General features: G+C 46.0%; 1 protein-coding gene across 2 annotated transcripts in view; it reads left to right on the top strand.

Moving 5' to 3' along the window:
- Positions 1 to 25046, top strand: part of GAB3 (GRB2 associated binding protein 3) — a 68565-nt gene extending 43519 nt beyond the window's left edge. Inside the window, exons 2-10 of one of the 2 annotated variants that reach the window (XM_074882952.1) lie at positions 2348 to 2651; positions 9785 to 10001; positions 10451 to 10929; positions 13509 to 13564; positions 14712 to 14967; positions 16091 to 16172; positions 17834 to 17936; positions 19187 to 19300; positions 20312 to 25046. In XM_074882952.1, the coding sequence (XP_074739053.1) occupies positions 2348 to 2651; positions 9785 to 10001; positions 10451 to 10929; positions 13509 to 13564; positions 14712 to 14967; positions 16091 to 16172; positions 17834 to 17936; positions 19187 to 19300; positions 20312 to 20428 (1728 nt within the window). In that variant the 3' untranslated portion in view covers positions 20429 to 25046. The remainder of the gene's footprint in view (positions 1 to 2347; positions 2652 to 9784; positions 10002 to 10450; positions 10930 to 13508; positions 13565 to 14711; positions 14968 to 16090; positions 16173 to 17833; positions 17937 to 19186; positions 19301 to 20311) is intronic. The other variant, XM_074882951.1, reaches the window with a different exon arrangement.
- The last annotated feature ends 454 nt before the right edge of the window (positions 25047 to 25500 follow it).

Here is a 25500-nt window from a genome sequence, read left to right as displayed (position 1 = left end):
AGATAGGAAGGGTGTCCCCAGCAGCAGCAGCAGCAGCTGGTGGTGGTGGTGCTGCTGCTGCTGCTGCTGCTGCTGCTGCCGCCCCTCCTTCCCTCCCTCCTTCCCTCCCTCCTTCCCTCCTCAGCTTGCTCATGTGCAGGTGATTTCCATCCAATTTCCATCAGAAGGAGCCAGGTGTATTTAATCTGCAGGGCTGGCAGCCTTAGGAGAGGAATGGGAAGTGGTCTTGCAGTTTTGGTGGGGGAGAGCTGATGGCTCCTTCCCTTCTCTGCCTTAGTAGCCTGCTTCTCTGGGAGATAAAGGAGCAGGTCTTATTTGACTTGCACCTCCTGAAGCATTTCTCTTTTGTTGTTTAGGGGTGAGAGTGTGTTAGGGGATGTGACCTTTCTGTCCTGATGCATCTGTGGGGTGTGCATTAAGCCTGTGTGGCACTTGGATTGCAGGTGTCAGAGGTGGAGACTCTTTCTGGGACTATATATGTGAGATACCTGCTGGGCTGTATTCCACTGTTGAAGCCTGCTAGTCAGGAAAATGTTTTCTCCATTAAATATATTTTCTTTGGGGAAGTATGTGTGTTCTTTTTTCCCCAGCTTCCACAAAATTAGACTTGTCTGAGATATCTCAGTAATCTGTTATCTCTAGTTACTTTCAGCAGAGACCAAATCACTTTCAAACCTCAACAGGTCATGAGGGCAAGACTTAATTTTCTTTGTGCAATATACTTTGCACCTCACCACTGCTTCCTGTTTATTCTTGATGTGATTCCCCCTCTCTGAAAACCCCTCCTTTACACAGGTTGGTATGTGCTTGTTCAGCCTTGCAAGAGCTCCCTCTATGATATTTCAGTCTCTGGTCCCTGTATATTGTTTTTGAAGAATCTTTTGCTTTCAAAATAGATTAAGGTACTGCTAGGCTGAACAGACTTACTTCTAGATAAACTTTTGGATGAATATTGACAGTCTGTGAAAAGCTTCCTGCACTGCAAGGAAGTATCTTTTGAGTAGGAAGAAAGATGCTTTTTCTTTACAAATGACTGTTGTTATTTTTTGTTATCATTTTAACTATCACCATGCCCATGGGAACTCATTGTCAGTGAAGTCTGTGCCTGTGTTGATCCTAAACTGTGCCAGCAAGGGCCCTTAGATCTTAGTGAAAACATCCTGAACTCAGTTGTTTTGTCTTAGGCCAAATGGTTGGTTGTCCAGAGACAGATCCACTCTTTGCAAAATGAGCATGATTTTTAACTAGAACACAAGCTATCACGCAGGTTTACATCCTTGTGACAAGTCATTTTGCAAAGAGTACTTGAATAAGATTCAGGTAGGGAGGTTGTGGTGGTTGTTCAGATGTTTCTTTAATGACCATTTAACTCTTACGAAGGCAATGAAAATAGCCAGGGGTTGTACAGCTATTGTAGGTCCCTGGGCAGTGTGCGAGCCCTTGGGCTGCCATCAGAGCTGGCACAGCTGCAGTCACCCGGGCCTTGCTGAGTTGGACGTGACTTTATCCAACACAGTTTTTATGGAGTTTGGTAAGGGGGAAAGCTCCTGATGTCTTATTTCAGCTTTTCTCTGTGGAACAGAGCTCAGGGTGGATTTCTTCTGGCCCTCAAAGTGTGTTGGTGACAGCTGTAATCAACATCGAGGTGCTTATACTGATGATGAATAAGAACAGCTGCTGGAAAAAAGGGAAAATATGTTATTTTGTTCCTAGAAACTTGCATATAGCGTTATAAAAGTGATACTGCGTCTTAGTCCTGCCAGGACTTCATTTAAGCCTGTACAGGACCCCACACCTTCAGTCACATGGATCTATCTATATGTGACATCAGTGCTTACTGGTTTGGTTGGGTTGAAGGTCTCTCAAAGCAGTGCCTACTTAAATAGACATCTTTCTATGAGGTTTGGAAGTTTCCTGTTTAACTTTTTAGCATTACAGCTCCCTTAAGGTTTGTTTTGGGCTTTCAGAAGTAACTGGCAGCTCATTAACAGCTTTTTACTAGCACTGAAAACCATGGGAGGGAAGCTTCACTGGTCATCTGGAGGCCTTGTCTTTGCTGGGCAAAAGGTGTTTGATGGCTAAGTATCAGATCATTTTGATTAGACTGTGCTGACAGGCTGAGGGTGAGAGGAGGGGAGAAGTCTTGTTCCTCTTGACCTCCAAAGGGACAACTCTCTGCCTTTTTTCCAATCGCAAATGCAAGCTCATAGCAAGCACTTCAAATCAAAGTCACAATTTGGCTAGCTTATCAAAACAACTATAAAACCTCAAGGAAAATATGCATGTGTGGGCTGATTGATATATTATGTGGCTAGCACTAAAAGGGCCCTGTTTGTGCCATTTGCAGGCATGGCGGAAGCGCTGGTTCGTGCTGCGCAGAGGCCGCATGAGCGGGAACCCGGATGTGCTGGAGTACTACAGGAACAACCATTCCAAAAAGCCCATTCGGATCATCGACCTCAACGAGTGCGAAGTGTTGAAGCACTCGGGACCCAACTTCATCAAGAAGGAATTTCAGAACAACTTCGTCTTCATTGTGAGAACCACCTACCGCACCTTCTACCTAGTAGCCAAAACCGAGGAGGAGATGCAGATCTGGGTGCACAACATCAGCCAGATCTGTAACTTTGGACATCTAGAAGATGGCACAGGTAGGATCATGCTTGTCTTGGGGGTTGGGAGGACGATCTGTGTCTGAGCTCCTGCACAGCGGCACCTGGGGTGAGAGGAAGCATGGACCTGGCGGGATGGGCGGTGTGGGACCCTGTTTCCTGTAGCTCCACGCAGCAATGATATGCTTCTAAACCCTGATTTGAAAGTTATCAGGGATCTCACTTCTGCTGAGTAGAAATAATAGCTGGCTGCTTGGTCTCACTTTGATGAAGGAATTCCTGCTAGAATAAACAGCAGGTCCTTAATAATAAAAGGTACTGTTTATATGAAAAGCTGACTGACTGTTATCTTCTGGGGTCGTTTATTTCATTACATGTCCCACATTTATTTAGTTTGGCTTAATGTAAGACACCTGTTCTAGGAAATTGTCCTGCAAAACTTGCATTTTCTCAAGCTTTGCTGGATGTGGAATGTGCACAGACTTGGGTGTATATGCACATACATAAATCAATGACAAAAATACTGAGCTGTCTTAGTCTATTAATGAGAAGAAAAATAAAGAAAAGGCAGAGGACAGGAGAGTGTTAGAAGTGTGTGTCTAGACTTAAGAGATGGTCCTGCCAGTCAGGCATAAAGTCAGCCTGTTTTGCCAGGACCTACACCTGTATATACTCAGTAGGGTGAATGTCTTGGAAAGCTTCCAAGAATCAACCACTCCAAGATGTACGTAGCCAGTAATTAAAGTTGGGACCTGTATCATCATTAACTTACCTTTCAAATGAGACAATTGGACTCAGATAACAGCAATCTGTCTTTCCCTTGACATTTCCAAGGGGCAGATACAGCAGCAATTTGAGACCTTCATAGGAAGTGAGTCAGAACGAAGTAGTTCGCCATGATAAAAGGTAGTGCAAGAGCAGAAGAGGGTGGTGATGGAGATACTGGATCCCAAGGGCAGTAATATATTTGGGGGTATCGTAGTGTGGCTTGGCAGATTATCCTGCCATTGTCCCTGTGCTGCTGCTCTCAGACTGCTATTGGTGTCTTCAGCTGCTGCATAGCCATACCATTACTTTATAACTTGAAAGCAAATAAAAGGCCATGGTGAGCTGTTTTATTTTAGTCTATCCTGGTTCCTGGCCTTCTTTAATCTTCTCTTCAGTAGCTTATTCTGCAGGGAAATGGTAGTGGAAAGAGCACTGCAGTGGTTATGTTATAAATCTGATGTCTGCTCTCTTCCCATTCACTTTAGAGACCACCAGAAAAATGTACTGAGATATTTTTATGTGCCAGTGCAAGCTGCCCATGAATGCAGCTTGCAAACTAGAGCTGGTAGCTTTCAGGGATTGGAGTCAATTCCCATTTGGAGCTTGGTTGTAATTAGAGATATCCAGTGACCCCCTTCCTACTGATCTGTCCTTGTTGACACTGAGATGTTGGTCTTGCATTGCTACTTCTGGTGCAGTATTATTTTAAATATAATGTTACCAATTACTCTGAAATGAAGGTAAGTCTTTCCGTGCAAAACAGAAAAGAGAAAAATAATTTTTGCCTCTCAAATTTGTACACAGACCTGTGCTGACACTGTGTTGAGGATGTGCATAGTAAGATGTGATCTGTGGCAGAGGAGCTAAAGCAGCTGCTGTTGCCAGCATAGATGAATTTTTACAGGGAAATGTCTGTGCTGTTATGCTGGCACAGCACAGCATTGCTTGTAAAACTTGCACATGGGCAATACTCAGAGTATTATACAGTGATATTTCTCTCCCAGCAAAGATTGCTAGTGTAGACACTGACGGACAAGAAGTGACAACTCTTTGGCACGGCAGTTGGGAAGGCTGACGTCCCAGCTTTCCAATCCATTCAAGGCAGATATCCCCCGAAAAGTTCAACAGTGCAGAGCATTTTCCCTGGTTCACTGTAAAGTCTGGCACCTGAATTTACAGCCCTCATCACAGACTGCGTAAGCTAAGCTTCCAGACATGCACTTATGTATCTCTAATGGCCAATAGCTCATAAGATATTCTATTTACCCTGCAGTTCATGCTGGTGAGGTCAGGTCTGGGGTGTATGCGGGTCAGGTTGCAGGGCATGTTCAGATCCTCTGATTTAAATCTGTTTAAAACAGTTCCACAGCATGCACATCACATTTCAAACAGTTGCTAATTGCTTCAGATTTTTGGAAGCACCTAAATCCCCCACGAGCCTGTAGGTTTAAACAAATTACCCTTAAAAATTAACATAAGAAGAGAGAAGCTCTATTAAATGCCATATGCTTTTTTAACTTGAATGCTACTGTGTTAAAAAAATAATAGTCCCTGAAATGAATCATCAAAAGAAACACACATCAATTGCAAGAAATTTTAATAAGCTGTTCTGTGTATTAAAATGAATCTCAAAGCCAATATTATATTGTGAAATCAATCACTCTTAATCCTTGCATCTGAAAATTTGCTGTGACTTTGAGACCAAAACCAAATCTGCTGCTTTCTCCGCTTAATGCAGAGAAAGTGCAGCCACAGGTTTACGCAGTGACTCAGCTGTAAACACCGTCCCATTGTTCCAAATTAGTCCCAGTAGCCAAGAAGCTGGACGAACAGCCAGGTCCTAGTCATTGAAGGCCTCTGGTCTGACATATAAGCGACCAGATGCAGACCAAAGTTAGCAAAACCGCAGCTGGCCCTTTGAGGACAGCTTTTTAGTCAACAAGAGGGAGGACGGCTGAGAGACAAGGCAAATGCGAGCTCCAGGCAGATGTCAGGAAGCACCTGGGAGGGCGACTGTCGGGAAGGACTTGCCAGAAGCAATCACCATGCTGCAGCACTCGGCTGTCGCAAGAAAATGTGCTGCTGGCTGTGCTGAAAATGATGGGGGAGCTGGCACCTTCAGGGGAGTCAGCTGGAAGAGAGAGGAAGAGGCCTCCCTCCCTATTTTCCTACCATTTCTATGTAAAATCTTGCTTCTACCTCTGGTGAAGGCTCCCAGTAGAGCACTTGTTCCCCAGTCCCACAGTACCTGGGGATTGAGAGGACACTTCAGCCAAGTGGCTGGGCAGAAGAGCAGATGAAATAAGGTGCACTTTATCCCATACGCAAGCTGAAGCCATGATTAATTGACATAATGCAATATAGCAGCTTTTCATTGGAGAAACTGCTGTGAAAGTTGTTTAGCCTTTTTCATTAGGAAGCCTTACTTTTAAAGATTGTAGCTGTGCATTGAATGCTCCCTCAGGCCATGCCTTGGCAGGCAGCTCCTCAGCCCAAGAGAGATCTTTTGTCTTGGGTTCTCTCTTCACTTCTTCCACAGGCTCCAAGTATTGTTCCAGATCCCATGTAAATGCCTTGCTCCTTCCAGATGCAGCCCTTACCTGAAGGTCCCTGCTGATGTCCATCGCTCCCCTTGCTCTACTCTCTCCCACAGCACCCAGGGCCACAGTGGAGCCTGGTGGCCCTCCCTGCACAGTGCATAGACCATGACTTTGGCAGGGCCACCGTAAGTGACAGGTTACCCTTGGGTCTCTCTTGGCTGCTGACATTTGGATTAGAGCATTTCTGTTCCTCCACCTCTCCCTCACCTCTGGTTGCCTGTTCACACTTATCCTTGCCCATTGCTGGGACTTTCTCCCTTTCTGCCTGCTCCTCTGATAGTTTCTTTGTCTCCTTAAATGTCTCTCCCTTTTGTTTTTCTTTTACCAGTGCGGACAGATGCTGTTCCCATGGCATGGGGATGGTCTGATTCCCCAGGACCTTACTGCAGCCACACTGGGGAGCATCTCCCCCAGCCAGGGCAGCGTGCTGGGAGCAAGGGAGCTGGGACCACTGCACTGAAGGGCTCCCTGGAGGGACTGTGCTCTCCTTGCAGAGACGCTTTCTCCTGAGCATCTTCACTTCATTTCCCCACTCTGTTCCCATACAAAGCAGGGCAGGCAGCATCCTGGCAGACTTGCTCACTGCCACACCTGGCCCTTGCACAGGAGTTCAGGGGAGGTTGATGGCTCCTCCCAGCCCATGCTGGAGGACAGGCTCTGGAGCTAGCTACTCCCTCCACACTTCCCTCTCAGCAAGAGGAAATCCCCTCTCAACTGCATGGACTCCAGGCTGTTCTTTAATGTCAGGCTCTGGCCCCTGGCCAGAAGGGGTGGGTGGCATTTCTACCTCCTTGATATGTCAGTGCAGCCTGGCGGGGGGCTGCTGTGAGCAGGACACCACTGTTTCACTGTGTCCCTTCACTGCTGTTGCACTGTAACGATTTTGGGAAAGTAGGATGAGGTCTGTAGCAGGAGGGAGAAGCCCTCTGTTTCCCCAAGCTATGGCCCTGCATTGATGGGGAAAGTCACTGCGGAGGATGCATGCACAGTGACTTTCCCCACCAATGCAGGGCAGAGATTTTTTGGGTTAGTACCCACCAAAGCAGTTACTTTGGCAGCCAAAGCCTCCTGCTGTCTCTCTGGCAAAGGGGAGGGCAGGCACCAAATCTGTTCTCTGCCTTCTCCCTGTTGAAAGTGGCCATGCATAATTTATTCTACTCAGCTGCTGTCATGGTACAGCTTTAATGCACACTGATTCGGTTACCAGCAGAGCTGGCAGGGACAGGGATGGTCTGTTAGGAGCTGACTGCAGGTCCCTGAGCCCCTGAAGGTTAGAAAAGGGCAGGTCTGCATTGTCCCCATCCCTCCCTCCTGCTCACAACAGTTGCCATGTGGTCTGCAGCTCACAGCCTTTCCTGATGGGATAATCCGTGGCTAAACCCTGTGAGTACCAGATGGAGTTCAGGCCTGTTCATTCTCTGTGTTAATAATCCAGAAAGTCATTAATTTCTTTGTTATGCATTGTGGCAGTTTTTAGTCATTGGGTTTTGTTTTGGTTTGTTTTTTTTTCTTTTTAAATGTGGTCAGATGGTGACATGAACATGCTTTTCTGAGATCCCTGTGGAGTTAGCCCGGTGCATATTTGATCATCCTCAGCTTGCAAGACAGCTCTCCTAGTCCAAGATTTGAAAGCAGGGTTACTGTCTGAGCCAGCACAATGAACAAGAGAAAAGTTATTTTTCAAATGGGAAGGCTGCAGCCTTCAGCTCTGCTTTGCAAATATGAAACTCTATAAAAGCCATTCCTTCCAGATGCTCACTGCTGAAATCCTGCTGCTCTGAGCACCTGCTCAAAATTAAGCAAATGCTTTGCTTAAACTCGAATTTAAGCACATGCTTGTGTGCTTTGCTGACCTGGGGTCCACCAGTGCACCAGACCTCCGAAGGTAACAGGAGGAAGCAGCAGCAAGTTGATACTGGTAGATGGGAAGGAAAGAGGCAGCTCCCTCCCCAGTTTAAAGGGATGAGGTGTGGGTGGTGCAGGGAGAGAAGATAAGTTGTTTTACTCTTCTGACTGAGATCAGAAAGATGACAGCCCACTGTGGCTGGTGTGGATGTCTGGGTCACTAGAGGGTTTTGTTTGTGCTTAATGACGTTGCTGTCTAACCACCCAAGTCTTGGCAGCCCTCTCCATCCCTCCTGACCTTGCATATATACCTAGCACCTCCCAGGGTTGACAAGTGATTACAACAACCAGTCCAGTGCCAAGGCTTGTTGCTGTGTTGAGCTGAGGACTAGGTAGAACCTGCCGGAGGATCTCAGGACCTCACTGCACAGTGCAGGTCAGGGGCTGGTTCCCAGCATTGCCAGCAAATTCTGGATATCAGCGTTAGAGAAATCTGCCTTCTTGCTACACTATGAAGGCATGTTTATGCTTGGTTTGGTTTTATCAGCAGGAGCTGGTTTCTCGTGTTTGTTTTTTCTGCGGGGTTTTTCATTTTGAAGAGTTTTGCAACTTTGTCTCAGACAGTGTCTGTGCTTCAGCCAGAGAGATGGGTACCCATGGCCCCGCAGGTGTTGGGGACAGCTGGGGCACCCAGCGAGCACTGCCTGGTCCCCATGCAGCCCTGGCAAGGGAACCGCCATGTAGCAACCTGAAACTTCATTAGAAAAAATCATATTCTCTAATTGAGGGCTTGTGCTACTGGTGTTGCTGTCTGAGCTTGCTGCCAGGAGCAGATGCCTTTGAGGAGCTGCTCTGCAGACACCCCAGGCCCCTCCCACTCCACAGCTGCCCATGGTGGGAGGTCTGACTTGCACTGAGGACTCGATTTTTGAGTCGAAATACCCCAAAAGCTGGGCCAGAGGCTTTGCTTAGCCTTAACTCTCTGTGGCTCAGCCATCACTCCTAGATCCCTCCTGCCCAGCATCACCAGCTTTCTGGCCGGGAGAGCAACAGAGCCAGACTTGTCTCTGCTGCCTGACAATGCTCAGGCCAGAAGGGAATGTGTGCCTCGGCCGTATGCTGCCAGTGAAGGGTGGCCTTGGTGGTTGGAGGTGAACCTGGAGCTGAGCAAATGGCCGGCTCTGTGCAGCCTGGGCCAGCCCTGCTGCCTGCAGCCCAAACCTGCTCCTCTCCCCACCGCCACCCCTCTCTTTGCCAGCGGGAACCGGAGTGTTATGCCCAAGGAAGGAGGGAGCGGGAAAGGTGCCACTGAGCACAGGCTCCCCTGTGCCTTGTGGCCTCCAGAAAAGTAGTGTCCCTTTTCTCAGCAGAGCCAACAAGCCTCCAGCTGGGCAGTAACAGCTACAGCACAGCTCTTGTGGATTTGATGCCTAAGGAGACATAAGGAGTTTGCAGACAAGTTCAAAGGTGCAACAAATCTGGGTACACAAGCTCAGTTTTGTCCTCTGAGATCTAGAAAGCATGAAGAAATCAATCCCTTTCCTTGTTGCCATTAATTTGAAGTGTTGGACATTAATAATTAATTATTTGCGTTAGGTCCTAAAAAATACTTGATAAAGCAGACTGCTCTGCCTCAGCACTTTCCTCAGCAGAGGCTGTCTTCCTTAATATCTGCAGGACAGGTGCTACGGCCCTGCAGGAGTGGGGGACCTCAGAGCAAGGAGGGGTCTGCACCTCCTGCAGCCCCTCGATTTGGCAACTGACTTGTCCAGCCTGGGCAGGGGGAGCAGCTGCAAAATCAGGCTTCCCTCTCCCCAGAAACTGCTTTTGCCTTGACCCACTGCTGCTCTGGGGTAAAACATCCCTAGTGCAAAAGCAAGGTGGTGATGGTCAGGAGAGGCAGTGGGCCAAGGTGAGTCAGAGCCATCCCTCAGCCGGGGCCATCCATTCCCATTGCAGGTTCGGTGGAGAGCCTGTCTCACACAACCTCGTCCCCACAGCCATCGCCGGCCGCCTCCACCCACACCTCCCGCATCGCTGATCCCTCCTTCTCAGTCAACCATGCTGCTGCTGACGTGTCTGCCGCAGAGGAGACCCCCAGCGAGTCAGAGTCGGTCTTCCTCCCCGACTACCTCTTCCTCTCCAACTGCGAGTCGGGCAAGCTCAGCCACAACAGGTAGGTCTGGGGTCTAGCAGATGCACTGGGCTGGAGCTGCCCTCTGCCTGCCCAGTGATGCCCTGGGAAACTGGGGCAAACTGGTCCCTGAGCCCACCACTCAGGGTAGGCGTCCAAGCACAACAGGGGGTCCCCCACTTAATCCAATTTACAGGGGGCTTTTCGTAGTGCAGGTTAGCAGTCGAGCGTCATATGTTGGTCCTGTCCCTTTCCAGGGTGGGTGGCTGGGGACCTCACATACAGCCTCCCTCCGGACAGCCTTTCTGCCTGCTGCTGCTCAAGGTGCTCCACAAAGTGCCCCAGCCCAGCTCAGAGGGGACCTTCCACAGCCATAGGGAAGGGATGGATTTTGTCCCGAACTGTGGGGTTGGGTTTTTTTTGTTGTGAGCTTGCTCAGTTGCAACCAGGAGAAAAGGAAAGTGCAGGTCCTGACCTCTGTCTCTGTGCAGGTGTGACAGCTGGTCGAATTCAGACAGATCTCTGGAGCAAACCTCATCAGACGATGTTTTTGTCGACTCCTTGCAGTCCCAGCCCTCTTTGTACCTTGTACAGCCGTCCAGCACTGGCAGTGTGCACCAGGACGGGGCCCCGTTGGCAAATCCCAGCACCATGTCCAGGAACATAGACATTAGCGGGCCACCCAGTGACTTTTCCTCCTCTTCTCCACTGCTGGGGACGCCGCTGACACCAACCTTTCAGATTGACAAGAGCCAAAATGCGCTGCCCTATGGTGTAACCCAGCTGGACATCCTGTCCAACACGCCCCCGCCGCGGCCACCCAAGCCAACGCACTTCTCAGACAGGAGAGGGGATGAGGTGGGCGGTGGAGCCCTCCAGAACGGGCACGCAGGGATCTGCCGAGCTCAGGTTGCTCTGGTGCCCAGGAGGATCTCCTTGTCCAGCTTAGACAACGTGAGGAACTGGAAAGGTGAGTGCATTTCTGAGAGCCAGCAAAGCAGGACCCATGTGAGGGATGGAGCTGCCCACAAGCACAGAGCGGGTGCCCACCTCCAGTTGTGCCTCCCTGTCCTCCCCTCTGCGAAATCATACACCACCCAAAGCAACCCGAAATGCTTTGGGTGAATCCAAGTAGGATTTAGACCTGTCCCTCACATTCCGCTAGTTCTCTGTAAAAGCCCCTCAGTGTGTACACACAGGCAGCAATTTGACTGTGATCTCTTCAGGGTGCTTCACGACTTGCTAGTTTTCCATGCCCCCTCCCTCTCCAAAATAGATAGCAGTAGAAAAAAATGAAAAGCCAGCCATTGATCCAGGCAATGCCACACTCTCTGTTTATGCAGGTCAAAACACAGGCTTGCACATGGGAAATGCCTCTGTAGCTGTGCTGCTTTGCTACATCCAGTCCTTTCCATAACAGCAGTGTGTCTTTTTGCAGCTTAGAGTAAAGAACGGGAAGCCAGGGAGACATTGGGGATGGAATGTAATCCCAGTTGAACCAGGGACTCTGTGTGTCCTTAGGCAAATCCCACTCTGTCCTTGCACTTCAGTCAGGGTAGCCTGAAAACCTGCTGCAAAGCAGGGCTCTGTTGAAGTTCTGCTCTGAGCTGAGGTGACTTTTCCACTTGTTCTTGAAACACCATCATGGCAAACAAAAATAACAAGTCAAAAACCCAGAACATCAAGGTGTCAAAAACCAGTTACACAATATGAGAAAGTTTTATTTTGTGGAGTCACAGAACAGAAGGAGACATCTGGAATACCTGGCCAGAAATCAAGTATTTTGCAGTGATGTGTCATTTTTGATGAGGAAGAAAATGTAGGTTTTTAAGGACAAGCATCCCTTTAGACTTCGTAGTTTGAATGACCAAGTGGTGTTTGGGGCTGTTAGATCTTGCTCTTAAAGCTCAGAAGCTAAAGCAAGGAGACATCTGTCCAGCCTGTTTATCAGTGTACAAACAGTTCTTGGAAGGTTTCTGGAGAAACACCCATCAGTGGAATTGGTATTCTTAATTATCAGTTATATTTGGTTGTTCCCCAAAAGATGCTGCTCTTGTTTCTGCACATGTGCCGCTCAAACACCGCCAACGTGCTTGAGACAGTTAATGTTCCTCCAAACCAATTTACGCCAAAATGTTTTTAAGAGGATTAAGTGGCTGAATGTCATGTTCTGCTACTGTGCTGCAAGGTTATCTCTGCCTGACAGGGGGCAGCAATGAATTAATAAGTGCTGCTATTTTTTCTTACTCTAAGTGCAGCTGAAACTATTTGAAAGGTTAAACTCTGAATTCAAATGTGTTTAATAAGAAGATCAGAAGACGAAACAGGGAGAAAACAGCTGTTCCTCACCAGCTCCCAGAGTGAGCCCACTCGAGTTATTTACTTCATTTTTTGCCCTTGGCAACCTGTAAAAGCTGAACAGATTTAATTAACCCAGTGCAAACGCAGCATATGCTGGTTGCAGTACCATGAAGGGGAACAAGCTGTACACATGTAAGGCACCTGTATCCTGGCATCTGCCTGAGCATTGTGCCTGAATGTCTTTTTGCCAAAATAATAAATAAATGTAGCTGTCCCAGTACAGTGTGTCTATCTGAATATATATCCACACTAACAGTATTGCTTTGTTCTTGCTTAGCTCTTTTGCCTTTTATGTTGATACCATCACAAAGACCCCCCATTGCAGTGCATTATTGACATCTCCACCAGAAGAGCAGGAACTGGATTAACATGGTTGCAGGGTGTTAATGCATTCCCACAGAAAAGCCATTTTCTGCACAGAGAATAATTTTCAAGAAAAGGATGGTAGTTGTAAGCATCTCTCACTGCTGATCTGCTATGCACTGAATACCGAAGTTCAGGTTTTTTGCCTTTTGCTTCAAAAATAAAATTGACCTACACCAAGACAAAGGCCACCCACACAAGGGGACACTGTGACTGGTGACCTTTTCCCTGTCTGTTTGTTCCCCATCAGCTTGAGCCACTTGCACCACATCAGCATTTCTGGGTGACAAGGAGAAGAATTTCTCTCCTACCATTAAGTTTTCCTATGCACTCTCTGTACAATAACATGTGCTTCCCTGGCACCTTACATACGAGGCTTCTAAATAACTTTCCAAATAGTAATGAATTAATATTCCCGACGGTCCCTTTGCATATAATTTCCCCAATTTGACAGATGGGAAAACAGAGCAGGACTAGAGCAGGAGCTAGCTTAAGTTTTTGCTTGGTTGCTTGCTCTCCACACCACACCAGTCTTTCTCCTCAACTGCTTGCGTTACAGGAAGCATGAGTTACAGCTGGATTATACATGAACATGTTCCTTGGTTTCATCATACTTAAAATAGATGTAATCACTCTTGAAATGCTATTGAGTTGGTTCTGGTCTTAAGTGTCATTGGATTTCCTCATTTAGGATAAATACTAGGAGTTATAGAACCTTTATAAAGCTCTTAATTATTTTAGAGCCATATGCTTTACTCCAGAATTATCTCTGTAAGGTTGCACTGCCTTACCACATTTTTAATCACTTTTTTTTTTTCCTTGCAGCAGACATGGAAGGCAGTTCCTTAAGAAGTCGGGATAAGAGGCTTAGCTTGAATTTGGTAAGTACTCTGCTTGCATAAATTTAAAACACTGGCACATAACAAACTTCAGAAAGTGAATCATTTCACATCCTGATACTCAATCATTCCTCTCCTGTGTGTGTTCAGCAGAAGAATAAAAAAATGGAAGAAGCACTTGGCTTTGGGCAACTTCCGTGCTGCTTCTTCACCACTGCAGGAAGCCTTTGAGAGAAGAGGGAGGGGGAGGCTACAACACTGGGCACTCTGTTTTTAAAGTCAATGAAGCCAGGTCTGTTGTGAAAAAGGATACCAGTAACCTCAAGAATTAAACTGTTGACCAGAAGCATCTGGGAAAACTGCTTATCTCTTGAAAAAAGGGTCTAAAGAACCCTATCACTTCATGATCCTGAGGGATATCTCCTCTCTAGGACATAGGAAAGTCTCTGCTCTCAAAGTGCCTGTGACTCAGAGCTCTGTCAGTCCAAAGCTTCCTGACTGAGCCTTTGATAGACATGGTTATGTGTAGCACCATCACACATCACATAACCAGTCTTCTGCCTGGCACTGGATACTGTCTTCTGTGTGGGAGATCTTTGCTGCTTGTATGGAAGCTCTGGTGGTGGGCAACTTTTATTTTTCTCCCCTTTGAAAGCTTGCAAGGTTTCTATTCAATCCTTCTTGCCACTCAGTCAGCACTAACCTGCATGAAATAAATTTCTAGTGTTTATTCTCAACTATCAGAACCAACTTCTAGGTCTGTGTGGCTGCTCTCTCAGCTTCCACATTTGCAAAAATCCGGTTCATCAGATGTTCTCCCTTCAGACTTTTCTTGTATGAAGGATCCTCCTTCATTTATAGGTCAGAATTACTGCTGGGAGAGGCAAGTGCAGCCTCACTGAAATTGGAGGATTTAACCTACTTAAGTCACCAGTAAGTTTGGTTCTAGTTTCCAGTAGCGACTTGCAAAGCTCAGAAGTGCACTTCTCCAAGGGTGGAGTGTGCATCCGAACTCATGTGTTTGTCTCATGTCTTTCCAGCTTGTGCCTCTCAGAAAGGTCATGTCAGGACTCTTCTGGCCTGGGTCTTGGCTCAGATCTGTGGCCAGCTCACAGCACCCAGCTTGCAGGGGGTTAGCTATTCATTTATTGACCCGTTTCTCTTTTTTTTTTCTCCTTTGCTTCTGAAGCCCTGTCGGTTCTCCCCACTCTACTCAACTGCTTCGGACATCACGGAGGACAGCTACGTGCCCATGCGCCCCAGCACCTCTCCCTCTGCGCCCGGCTCCGACTGTTCACCCGACGGCTATATCCCCATGAGCCCTGGCTCAGCCACGTTTACCTTCCCTGTCGTCAGCACTGAAAAACTCACCAGCCCATTACCTGAGCTTCCCTCGGACCTGGAGCCCCCTCCAGTGAACCGAGACCTCAAGCCTCGTAGGAAATGTAAGCCCAAACCTAAGGTGCAGTTGGCAGCCAAGGCATCCTGATAGCAGGGACATGGGTGACCTCCTTTGGTAGTGTCCTTGGAACATTTTAAAGCACTTCATGCTCTAGAAGAGAGATTGAATTGCTGTGTAAGTGGCTTATAGTACCGTAACAGGATGCGTCTGCAGGGTCGTTTGTGAGCAGAGGAAGAGCATCCATGCCTACTTTTCCAGTCAAAGTGGCTGCATTAGCATGGTGCATGGCTTCAGATTCACTCTGACTGCAAATGACCAAACGGACATAGCCTTGGACGCTACATCCTGCAGCTCTGAAGTACATGTGCTGCTGTCTCACCAGCTCCCTGACCTTCCAGGAGCAGCACATCCAGGCACTCAAATACTTAAACTTGCGGGGGCTGTTGGTTAAACCTTGGTTGGGTAGGCGCAGCTATCTTGGTTTAATTAGGAATTTCCCACAGATGCTTTTACTGATGGTAATTTTCCACTTCTGCTTTTCATGGCATCTCCAAGATCTGGGTTGCACTTCCAGAGGATATACTGGGGACAAAATTCAGCTTTGCAGCAGAGAAATTGCCTAAACCTAGCCTACATTAGAGTTCTTTGGGCTGCAGAGCTACAGGGGAAATCGACTGGGGACAGAGATTTAGACCGTTGCCAGGAAGCAAAGCAAGCTCGGGTCCTTTCTTAGAGGGTTTTGAGAATGGAGTGAAAAACGTACATTGACTAGTGAGAGGAATGATTGTGATCTCCATGTGTAGGACCTTTTTGTTTTGAAGAGAGCCCAAAACGTGTGTTGACCTGTAGGTAGAACTGGCCTCTCCTCCTGGAGGCAGCATATGCAGAGCAGATCTGAGGCAAGCACATGGATCTTGTGGGGCATTTGCTTTCCTTATGCCCGTTGTATTTATTCTGTTTTTTTAGGGTAAATGAGGGACTTTGCTTTCTAGCACTGACCGAAGTGGTCATTTGTTACTGATTTCTGTCTTGGTTATATCAGTTATGTTCTGTGAAATACTCTGTTAGTTTCTTGCTGTTAATATAAAACTGCATTTTTCTGAACAGTCTGTACTTTTCATTATCTCTGCTATTGGAAATATATTTCCTTTTGTATCTACTTGCAGCACGGCCACCTCCTCTGGACTTGAGGAACCTCTCCACAATCCGGGAGCATGCTGCTGTGACCAGGATGTGGACTGTGCCTTAGTAAGTCAACAAGAAACCTGCCGTTCCAATATTTTTAACATTGTGGAATGGAGTTAAAAATAACTTATCACATCCCACAAGAAACAATTTCCTGGCAAAGTCCACAACAAAAAGTTCCCCAGGCTCCTTCCAGCATCCCCCAGGCTTTTGCTGTCTCTAAAAAGCAAGTGTCCTTTTCAGGATAGGCAGCTGCAGTGCATTCAGCATCACGCAGTGATGCTCAGTCTGTATTGAAGGTTCCTTTTGAAAAGTCTGGAGCTGGTCTGCACTCTAGTGTGGTTGCTGCGATGGCTAGAAGCTAAAATGCCTCGCTTATTTTTTTTCAAAGTGATAGAGCCATTTTTGTTCCTGAAAATTAATGCAGCAAAGGAGAACCAGGTAAGATAAAGATCTGCCTGACTTGTAGCCTGGGTGTAGCCTTTGCACTGCCACACAGCTATTCAGATTTGATCTGTTGATGTGACTTTTTGTCGCTGGAAATTAGTTGTGGGGTAAAACAAATGCTTTTGGTCCCAAAGCCCAGGTAGTATGAACAGATGATACTGTTGGGCTCCATGGGCAGTGAGACTCATCTTCAGGGAACTCATGAGCAGGGGAGGACTGCAGCCTGCTGGCAGGGGGGATTCTTGGCGGTACAGCAAAAGGCTGACAGGAGACCAGCTGTGCTGAAGTGTGCATGCAAAAGCCAGGAATTCCCATCAACCTCCTCTGCATACCCCAGTCACTCCGGAAATTGTGGTTTTACAATAGTGTAAGGTGCCAGACAGGGCATTTCCACTCCTCCACCTCAGGTAGCCATTTGGAGGGCAAAAGGGACATGAGATAGGAAGTTTCTCGATTGCAGACCCCTCTCTCAGCTGTACAGTTCTATGGTAGTTAAAGCCCTTCAGTGCTGCCTGTTAGGGAAGCCCAGTAGCCTGCCTCCCAAGCATCCCTGCCAGAGCGCTGTGGTTAATTAGTGCTGACACAGTGCAGAGTCCTGAAGGATAACAAGCTCAGAGAGTGTTTGCATGTTTTACATTAACAAAACTAAAAAGAAGTATGCCCGGAACTAATAAAGCAAAAGGAATTATACTGTTCATGCTGCACAAAGTGGCCATCTAATTTCCTAATAACTAACCCCATTGTGCTAGCCTGCAATAATTTACTCACGATATACCTCTGACAGTTGTTAGTGGAAGAGATTTCCTTGTACAAGGGCTGAGTCACAGCCATCTCCATAGCACAGATAGCATGTGTTTACACTGTGTTCAAAGCCAGACAAGTTCCTCTGCATGCACCTCCAGTAGCTGATTAATTCACATCAACCTCCAAAATGTGGATACCCGCACAACTAAGTAACAGCCCCACTGGCACATATTACCCAGATGAATTATATCTGTCTCTGTGCCCCTTGTTGGAGAATTGCTCCAATGTTTTATGCTTTCTGTCATGCCAGAGATGGCAAACTTTCATAAATCCCAGGGAAAAAAATCAACAAAAACACTCATAGCAATATAGCACACTTTTTCTAGAACTGAGGAGTGGTTTTGGACATCCTCTCCATAAAGGCTGCAGCGTTAGTGTGAGTTTATTCACCATATGGACTGTGTCAGGCTTTGGCTTCATTTCAGAGCATCTGTAAGATGCTTCCTTAACCTCTCCTGTGTTTTTCTTCATAGCAATCGAATGAGCTTTATCTCACCAGAAAGAGACGGTATTAATTCAGCAAGAATATTTGCCAATTCAGTTTCCGGAGAAGAGGAAGAAAGTTACATTCATATGGTAATCTTCATTTTCACACAGCCATCCTTTGCTTTATTCTGCTCTGTCACATTGATAGAGAATGCAGAAGTTTGTTTTCTAAGAAAAAATGTTGAGGAGGTTTGTCCTTTGCCTTCTGTTTTTAAAAAAAATGATGAAACGGTTTTAAGCCAAAGACACTGGGACCAATTTACAGAGAGATAAGGGAAGCCCTTCTTCTGCTCTGCAGAACTCAGCTGTTCACCCACGAATGTTGCTGAGCAGTTCCAAGAGATCACAGGGATCAGCCATATTTACATGAGAACTCATTAAGGCAAAAGAAAATTAAATCTTTTCACCTTTTAAAAGTGTGCCCTGCAAAATCTCCTAGGAAATGACAGAAAGCCGTTAGTGCACTTCCTAAAGAAACACACCAAATATTGTGCAGAAACAGAACTCCCATTAAAGTCTCTTATTGCTTCTGCTTTGGCTGGTGGCACTAACCCCACTTCCCATCCCATGAAAGAACATCTGGCTTTGTGGCTTCCTTTTCTTCATTCACTCTTTAGCCATATCTTGCAAAAGACCAGAATCTCAGTTTCCTTTGAATTTTAGGTGGAAATGGATCTCAAGTCCCTTGATCTGAGCCAATGTCTACAGATTTGGCTCCACAGCCAAAGCCCAACAGCAATGGCTATAGAAATACATTGCAAAACTGACCACAATCTCCATGAACCATAGTTTCAAATTTTAACCCATACCTCTGCTAGATCAAAATCTGCTCAGGAGGGCAGTTCCAGTTGTAACTACTCCCTGTTTGATTTTTCTAGTCAAATAAGACCTTCCATACATTTGTGGTCTTCTGTGATTTTCTTGAGATTAATTTTCAGTTGCTAGATTTGAACAGAATTATCACCATTTCTTCAGACTTGTAGAGCGATGATGGTTGTTAAGAGGGCACCTTGGCAAATCTGAGTCTTCCAAGGGCTTGGGTCGAGAAGTTGGGCACAAGTCCTTCCTGATAACATTGAATGAAAATCAGCCTGGTTTGCTTGTTTTGCCATAATTACCAGGAGAAAAAGGCTCTCACAGTTTCTTTATGCCATCCCACAGTTAATCAGCGTTATCCTGTGGTAAGTCACCAAACGCACCCTTGGCATAAAAAGTAAGGTGGGTGCTGACCCTTCTCACTTGCGTTCTGCCAGACGAGTCTCCCACCTCGCAGCTGTAGTCCTACTTCCTTTTAGGAACATGTTTTAAGAATATTAAAAGTTTCTCTTCTTTCCTGACAGGAACACAGACAGGCAACATCTCCATACAGTGGTGCTTTTCCATGGACAAGGAAATCTAACCTTGATTACTTAGCATTGGATTTTAATTCTGCTTCCCCATCCCCTGTACAGAAGGTACGAGTCATCTGAAAAACCCCACAGCCAGTCCTATCTTTTTGTCTGCTGGGAGGAAAACAAGACTAAGAGTCACACTCTGCTAGGTGCCCTAAGTATCATGATGAAGCCAGTCGTGTTTCCAGCTGACTGCATTTGTGGCAGGCTTAAGATTAATATAATAAAAGCACTATTAGGGTGATGATAAGGTGTCCTTAGCGTGACTCATAGGGATGCCATTAACACGAGCTTGGCAGAGGGCATGAGACTGCGCTGGGATGTGCAGCCGTGAGGGCTCGTGGACAAGCTTGTTGGTGCTTGCAGGATCTCTGCATGCTCTTTCATTTTCATCAAGTCTCCACAAACCTTTTCCTGCTAGTTTTCCCCCAAACCTCTTTGCAGTAACAAGTTTACAGCCCATGATAAATTCACAGGGTAAAACTGTACCATCTCTTGTAACACAGCAAAAAGTGCATCTTTATTCTTGCATCACCAAAAGCATTTCAATTTCCTTAGCAATGCTGAGAAAATACATTCCTTATCCCAGAGAGCTTATAACCTGCCCAGGTGGGAGGTAGGTACCACTGCAGAGCAATGAACTGGTGTCAGTTTGGGTCATTTTATATCCTGTGTATCATTTCCCCCATCAGCTAATGCTCCTGGATGCAAAAGACTCAAGACTCCTAAGCTTTCTTATTTAAACCCTCCCTGTAGTTAAAATGCAGATAGGTTATCCCTGCAGCAGGATCACTCAGATGAGAAGAGAATGATTATCTGCATGGAAATAGCCAGAACAGCACGTTTCCCTCGCTCGCTGTGCTGGGCTGAGTGACAGGGTGACAGATGGATAATTATAGCTAAAGCAGGCTGTAAAGCAATGCTTTTGTCAGCTGATGTCACTGTGAGCTTCAAGGTGAAGTGAAGCAATCAAGGAACAAGGGAAAGGGAAAACAGAAAATCAAGCCAGGTTTCACTAGCATGCCTTTTCAACCCTATAATTAATAGATTGGTTTTTTCCTCTCTCTCTCACAGAAACCTTTTCTCTCTGAGGAGCAGAGAGTGGACTATGTCCAGGTAGATGAACAGAAGACTCAAGCTTTACAGAACACTAAGCAGGAATGGACAGATGAGAGGCAATCAAAAGTCTAAAGGAGGAAGATCTGGGATCTGGAGGATCTTTTTTTTGCACTGGAACCACAAGGTTAATGAAGCAGCTATCACAGTGGAGTTCAAAGGCAGAGAGAGTTATAAGATGCTTACAGTCTGCAGAAGAATGGCATTTTTAATGGAAACCTTTGATTTCAGCTGGAAATAGTATGTTGAATGAGTGAGTGGTTCACTGATGATTCAAGTAAAGCATTACCCTTTTTACTGCCCTTACCAGTAAGCTACATGGTACCATTTTCTGGCATGATTCTGCGACGAGTCATACACTTAATGTTAACAAATTCACTACATGTTGCATTAATCTAGTTAGTCCTGCCTTCTTCCTCTGTTGCATAATTCCTAGTTGCTAAAGCTATTTTTTGATATTCCTACAAACACTGCGGGTGCTCAGAGTGCTTTTATGGCAGCGGGCATCTGACAGGTATTGGTGACTAATCAACTAAGGGCTAAAATACTGAAACAATAAAAAGAACTTTTTGAATATATAGTGCTTAAGCAAAGAGAATTTTGGAAAATATTTTTCCCGTGGGTTTAAAAGGTCTGACTCTGAGGTGATGCTGTCAGAAACTCAAAACAGGACTATGTACCGATGGGACTGGAACACATGGTCTCTGACCCTCCGGACAACAGTCATCGTATTAAGCTTCTTCTTTCCATTGTGGCTCACACTTGTCGCCTTTCTGTCTGATTCCTACTGATGTTTCCTCCCCTATCTTAAGGAGTGTCTTCGGCACAGCACAGCTGCTCCTCTAGCAGGAGGAGCAGGCACACAGCTCTTGGCTGGCCAAAAAATAGAAAGGGAAGCTGTGAGCCTGTTTCTGCAAGTCTTGGGAGAACTGGCAAAGGATCAAGAATGCTTTCATCTGAGCTGCAGAAGAAATGCCATTGGAATTGCTGGTAGTTGTCATCAAACTGATTGTTTCACTAGACCCACCCCCCCAAAAAAAGAGAGCTAGGAAGTGCAGCGTGCTCCGAGAGAGGCTAGCAGGCCTGCCAAAATAAAACAACAATGTGCTTACACGGCGTGAGGACCTCTGGGTTCAGGAAGCTTATCTACCTTGGGACTTGTTACAGGCACTATCTCAGGATCACATATGTGTATAGTTTATAACATATTTAACTTTAAAAGCTTGGCTGCAATCTTTATTTTAAGGTGGCACACAACCACTTGAATCATGGAAGTATGCAGTACCGCTGAGTGACCCACACTGGATTTGATCTTGCAGGCTTTGCCCATGCAGGTAAGTCCCACTAGCCATAAGAGGTCTGATCCTGTCAGCAAGGACAGGCAGCCAGGACCCTTAGGAAAGATTTGCTCTTTGATAGTGCCAAGTCACTGGCCTCCCTTCATGTGCCTGTTGCTACCACGTTGTATTACTGTAATGTGACATTCCAAAAATGCTGATTTACCAAACAGAGGTTGTAGAAATGTCACTGCAGAAACCACTGGCATTTCAAGGCTCCTGCTTACTGTCCTCCATGCACCCACTCTGCTTCAGCCATTTGGGCACTCTAGGAGGCTGAGAGACGCGGCCAAGTCACACGTCCTGCTGGGAGAGGCAGCATAGCTAACAGAAACACCAATTTTCTCCTACCTCAAGAGAGCTGAAGTGCTTGCAAGTCTCACTGCAAATACAAAGCTGGGGATCCATGGTGACCAGGCTATTAGCTTTCCCTGCAAGAACAACGAGGCTCACCACCGCCTTTATTGACTCTGGGGCAAACTGGGCACCCAGGCCTGCAGGCATAAAGTGTCCTGGACTAGAGCTGCTTGGAAAAACGGGGTTTATACTGCAGATAGCTGACCTGCTATTTCCTCCTACTCTGCTCCTCCAGCCCCCACCAAAGCTCTAAAATGAAAGTTAATGTTCATAAAAGTTTTGAAAAGAATTCAGACTTTTCCATAAAAATCTTGTCTGGTGTGACATTTAGTTTGTTAAAACCCAGTTGTTTTGTCTTAAGACTGATTTAGGAGAGCTCTGAGCAACTGTGCCCTGGGTGTGGTATTGCTAGAGGGGAAGTGGGTTTGGGGAGAGGCGGTGGAGATCTGCACCTCCACAGAGGTGTTAGAGAGAGGTAAGCGAGGAAGGGCCACGGTTACAGATGTTTGCCTTTCTGCTCAAAAGAATTGGCTTTCCTTCAAGGTGTACAAATAATACCTGTCACTGAAAGCTTTTAGTGAATGCTGAAGTACTGAAAGAGTTAAAAGACCAGCTAAAATGTATATTACAGTAGGGGACAGAAAACGTCCACAAAGGGCAGGTAAAATTATGCTATGCTATGCTACTGCAGATCCTCAATTGCAGAGTGATGGCATGGCAGCCTTCGATGCAGATTGCAATAGCATACAAATCAGCTCATGTTTGACTGGAGTGTTTCTTTTCATGCTGTCAGAAAATCTTCTAAGTGGAAAAACACCAAGTTGTTGGAGACAACTGACTCGCTTGTTATTCTAGTTTATTGTAAAAATATTTAAACTTTGACAAACTGGCTAATGGATCATTCAGAAGTTTTGAAAAGAAAGGGTTCTTTGGGGGTTTTTTTTCCCCCTAAAAGGACATAAACATATAGCTTGGTGAGGGTTATCCTTCGATCAGAATGGCTCCCTTTCAACTTCCCAGTGTCCCCTGCTTGCCCCCCGCTACTCTCTTGATCAAACACTGTTCACTGGTTTCCGACTTTCACTTTTTAACTAAAAGCTGAGCTAGGGAGTTTATTCAGATTTTTCATTTAGGTTTTGGTTTTACCTGCTGCTCCAGGGTCCGTGACATGCATTCTTGTGTAAGCACAACACATGAAACAGGAGCAATTAAAAAAGTACAAAAAAAGTTTTAAAAGCAGAGCAGTCCTCCCCCAAGGCTTTTATTTCCTTTTGTTTTAGTCAAATTTCACAATACTCCAAAGCGGGTAAAGAGGAGAAGAGGATGGTGGAGGATGGCAAAGGCCAAATCTGCTGTGGCCACGCCATCATTAAGGATTTTGGTGTGAATGGAGCCACAGCAGCCCCTGCTGTAGTAGATGACTGACATAGCTATGGGCTGCCACCAGCCCAGGGCCAGCACCCGTAGAGCCTTCTGGTGGGAGAGGAGGGGTGTTACAGAGCAAAAAGGAATCACTGTTTAATGAAGTCAGTTCCTAAATACTGATCCCTTGGCCAAACAGAAAAGAAAACCTGTGAAAGCAACCTGAAAGCATGTCTGGTCTGAAAACGTAGCCCAGGCAAGAGCCCTTGGTTAGCACTGGCTCCAGGGTCAGCCAGACACACTCCTGGTAGTGTCTGCTTTTTGCTGGGAGTCTGTTATGTTGCTATTTGTATGTATTTCTTAAAAAAGTATCATGAGAGCTGTTGCAGAGAAAGGCTTTGCACCTAAATGAGCAAGGGATGGCCAGTGGTCCCTTAGGAAACTTGTCTCCTGGGGGAACCGGCATTGCCTGGCTCAGGACTTGTAGTGCCTTCTCCAGCACCGCTGGGGTTTCTCGTTTAAAATGGAGAGAGCACTCAGCGAGCAGAATAGCTTTTGCCCAACTGGAAATGTTGCTCTGTGGAGTTGCCAGGTGAAGCTCTGTTGCAGGACAATGTGGAAAACAACCAAGCCAAATGGTTTCAGTGCTGTGGTTATTGTTAGGGTGATCAGCTGGATTCCCCCCGCTGTTGACACAGCCGGTGAGTGAGCCGGCGTGCCAGTACCCAGGCACAGGAGGGAGGAGATCAGAGATGAAATGGATTTCTTTTACTGAAACTGTGGCCACTGAATATAAAAATAGCCTGCGTCAAACACCTGCTTGAAATACATCCTAAAGAATCATAAAGAAATCAATCTGATCTGAATTTCTTTCCTGGAGCGAGCAGAATTTCAGTGCTTACTGGGAGTTACATGTGTTCCCAAGGTCTTTACTCAGTTCGGGTTTAATACGGCCTTATTCTGCAGTCTTTCAATGATCACGCATTTGAGCAAGGCATAGCAGGGTCCAAAACTTGTTTGCTTTTTGGACTAAACTGTATTTTCCATTTATAATTCCTTTATTAGAGGAGGCAGCATTAAATTCGTTACTGGCGGATAGGAACACTTTACCTGAGAAATGTCAACAGCCATTTAACTCGAGTCAGGTGTTTTCAACCAGCTCACTTTTGCTAATGGTAGCACCCGCACTCTTCCATGTCACTAATTACATCATAGGTGTAGACTTTGAAGTTGTGTTCACTTGAAGTGATTCAGTGGTTTAGTAATTCAAAGACCATCAGATGCTGTGATGAGAATGAAGCACAGGGCAATGCCTTTCCTTTGTTCCCCTGTTCCGCAAAACTTGCTCAGGTTTAAAAAAAAAAAGCCACCAAAATAGCAGACTTTTGCCATGTCAAAGCCAGAATATTTTTTGTTCAAATAAAAATAAACTTTTTGTCTTGTGCAAATGAAGCATTATACGTTTTTTGTATTTGTAAAGCTGTGGGGAAGCATTAAACAGTCATCTCTGTTATGAAGGAGTAAGTCATTGATAGAGGGAAGGGGCTCGCCTTCCTGATGTTTCATGTAATGTTTGTTGTATATATTTGCACATTAAACTGTGTATCTTTTTTTCTAATAAATTAATATAAAATGTAGCGGTGATCTTTAATTATTTTGATAAGCAAAGGTGCTCATGGGGAAAACTTTCACATTTTTCATGTAATGCTTTTTCAATTTTTAAAATCTCTTACTAGGCTGTGACTTGTTCATATAAATTATTTGGATGCAAATTCAAACAAATTTGCAAACAAATTTCATACACCTGTGTATCAGGAAGATTATTTGCAGGTGACTTGAGAAAGAAAGAACAATGAAGTCGAGACCTGGGCTGGTGTCTGCATCGTCCTGGGCCTGGGTAAGATGCAGGTCTCCAGGCCCTGCTGCAGCCACGGGGCAGGAAGGCGCCGCGCTTACTGACCGAAGACACAGACCACAAGCACAGATTTGATCAGCACATGCTCTGGGCTTGGATACAAAGACTAGTTGTTATTTAACCTGATCCTTTAATTGCTCTGTGCTGAGGAGCATGGTTGCTGTTAATGTCATTTC

This window comes from Strix uralensis, chromosome 13, assembly GCF_047716275.1.
Source record: "Strix uralensis isolate ZFMK-TIS-50842 chromosome 13, bStrUra1, whole genome shotgun sequence".
NCBI classification, from domain to species: domain Eukaryota; kingdom Metazoa; phylum Chordata; class Aves; order Strigiformes; family Strigidae; genus Strix; species Strix uralensis.
The sequence above is the reverse complement of the archived record's forward strand: the minus strand, read 5'-3'. Positions and strand labels throughout refer to the sequence as shown.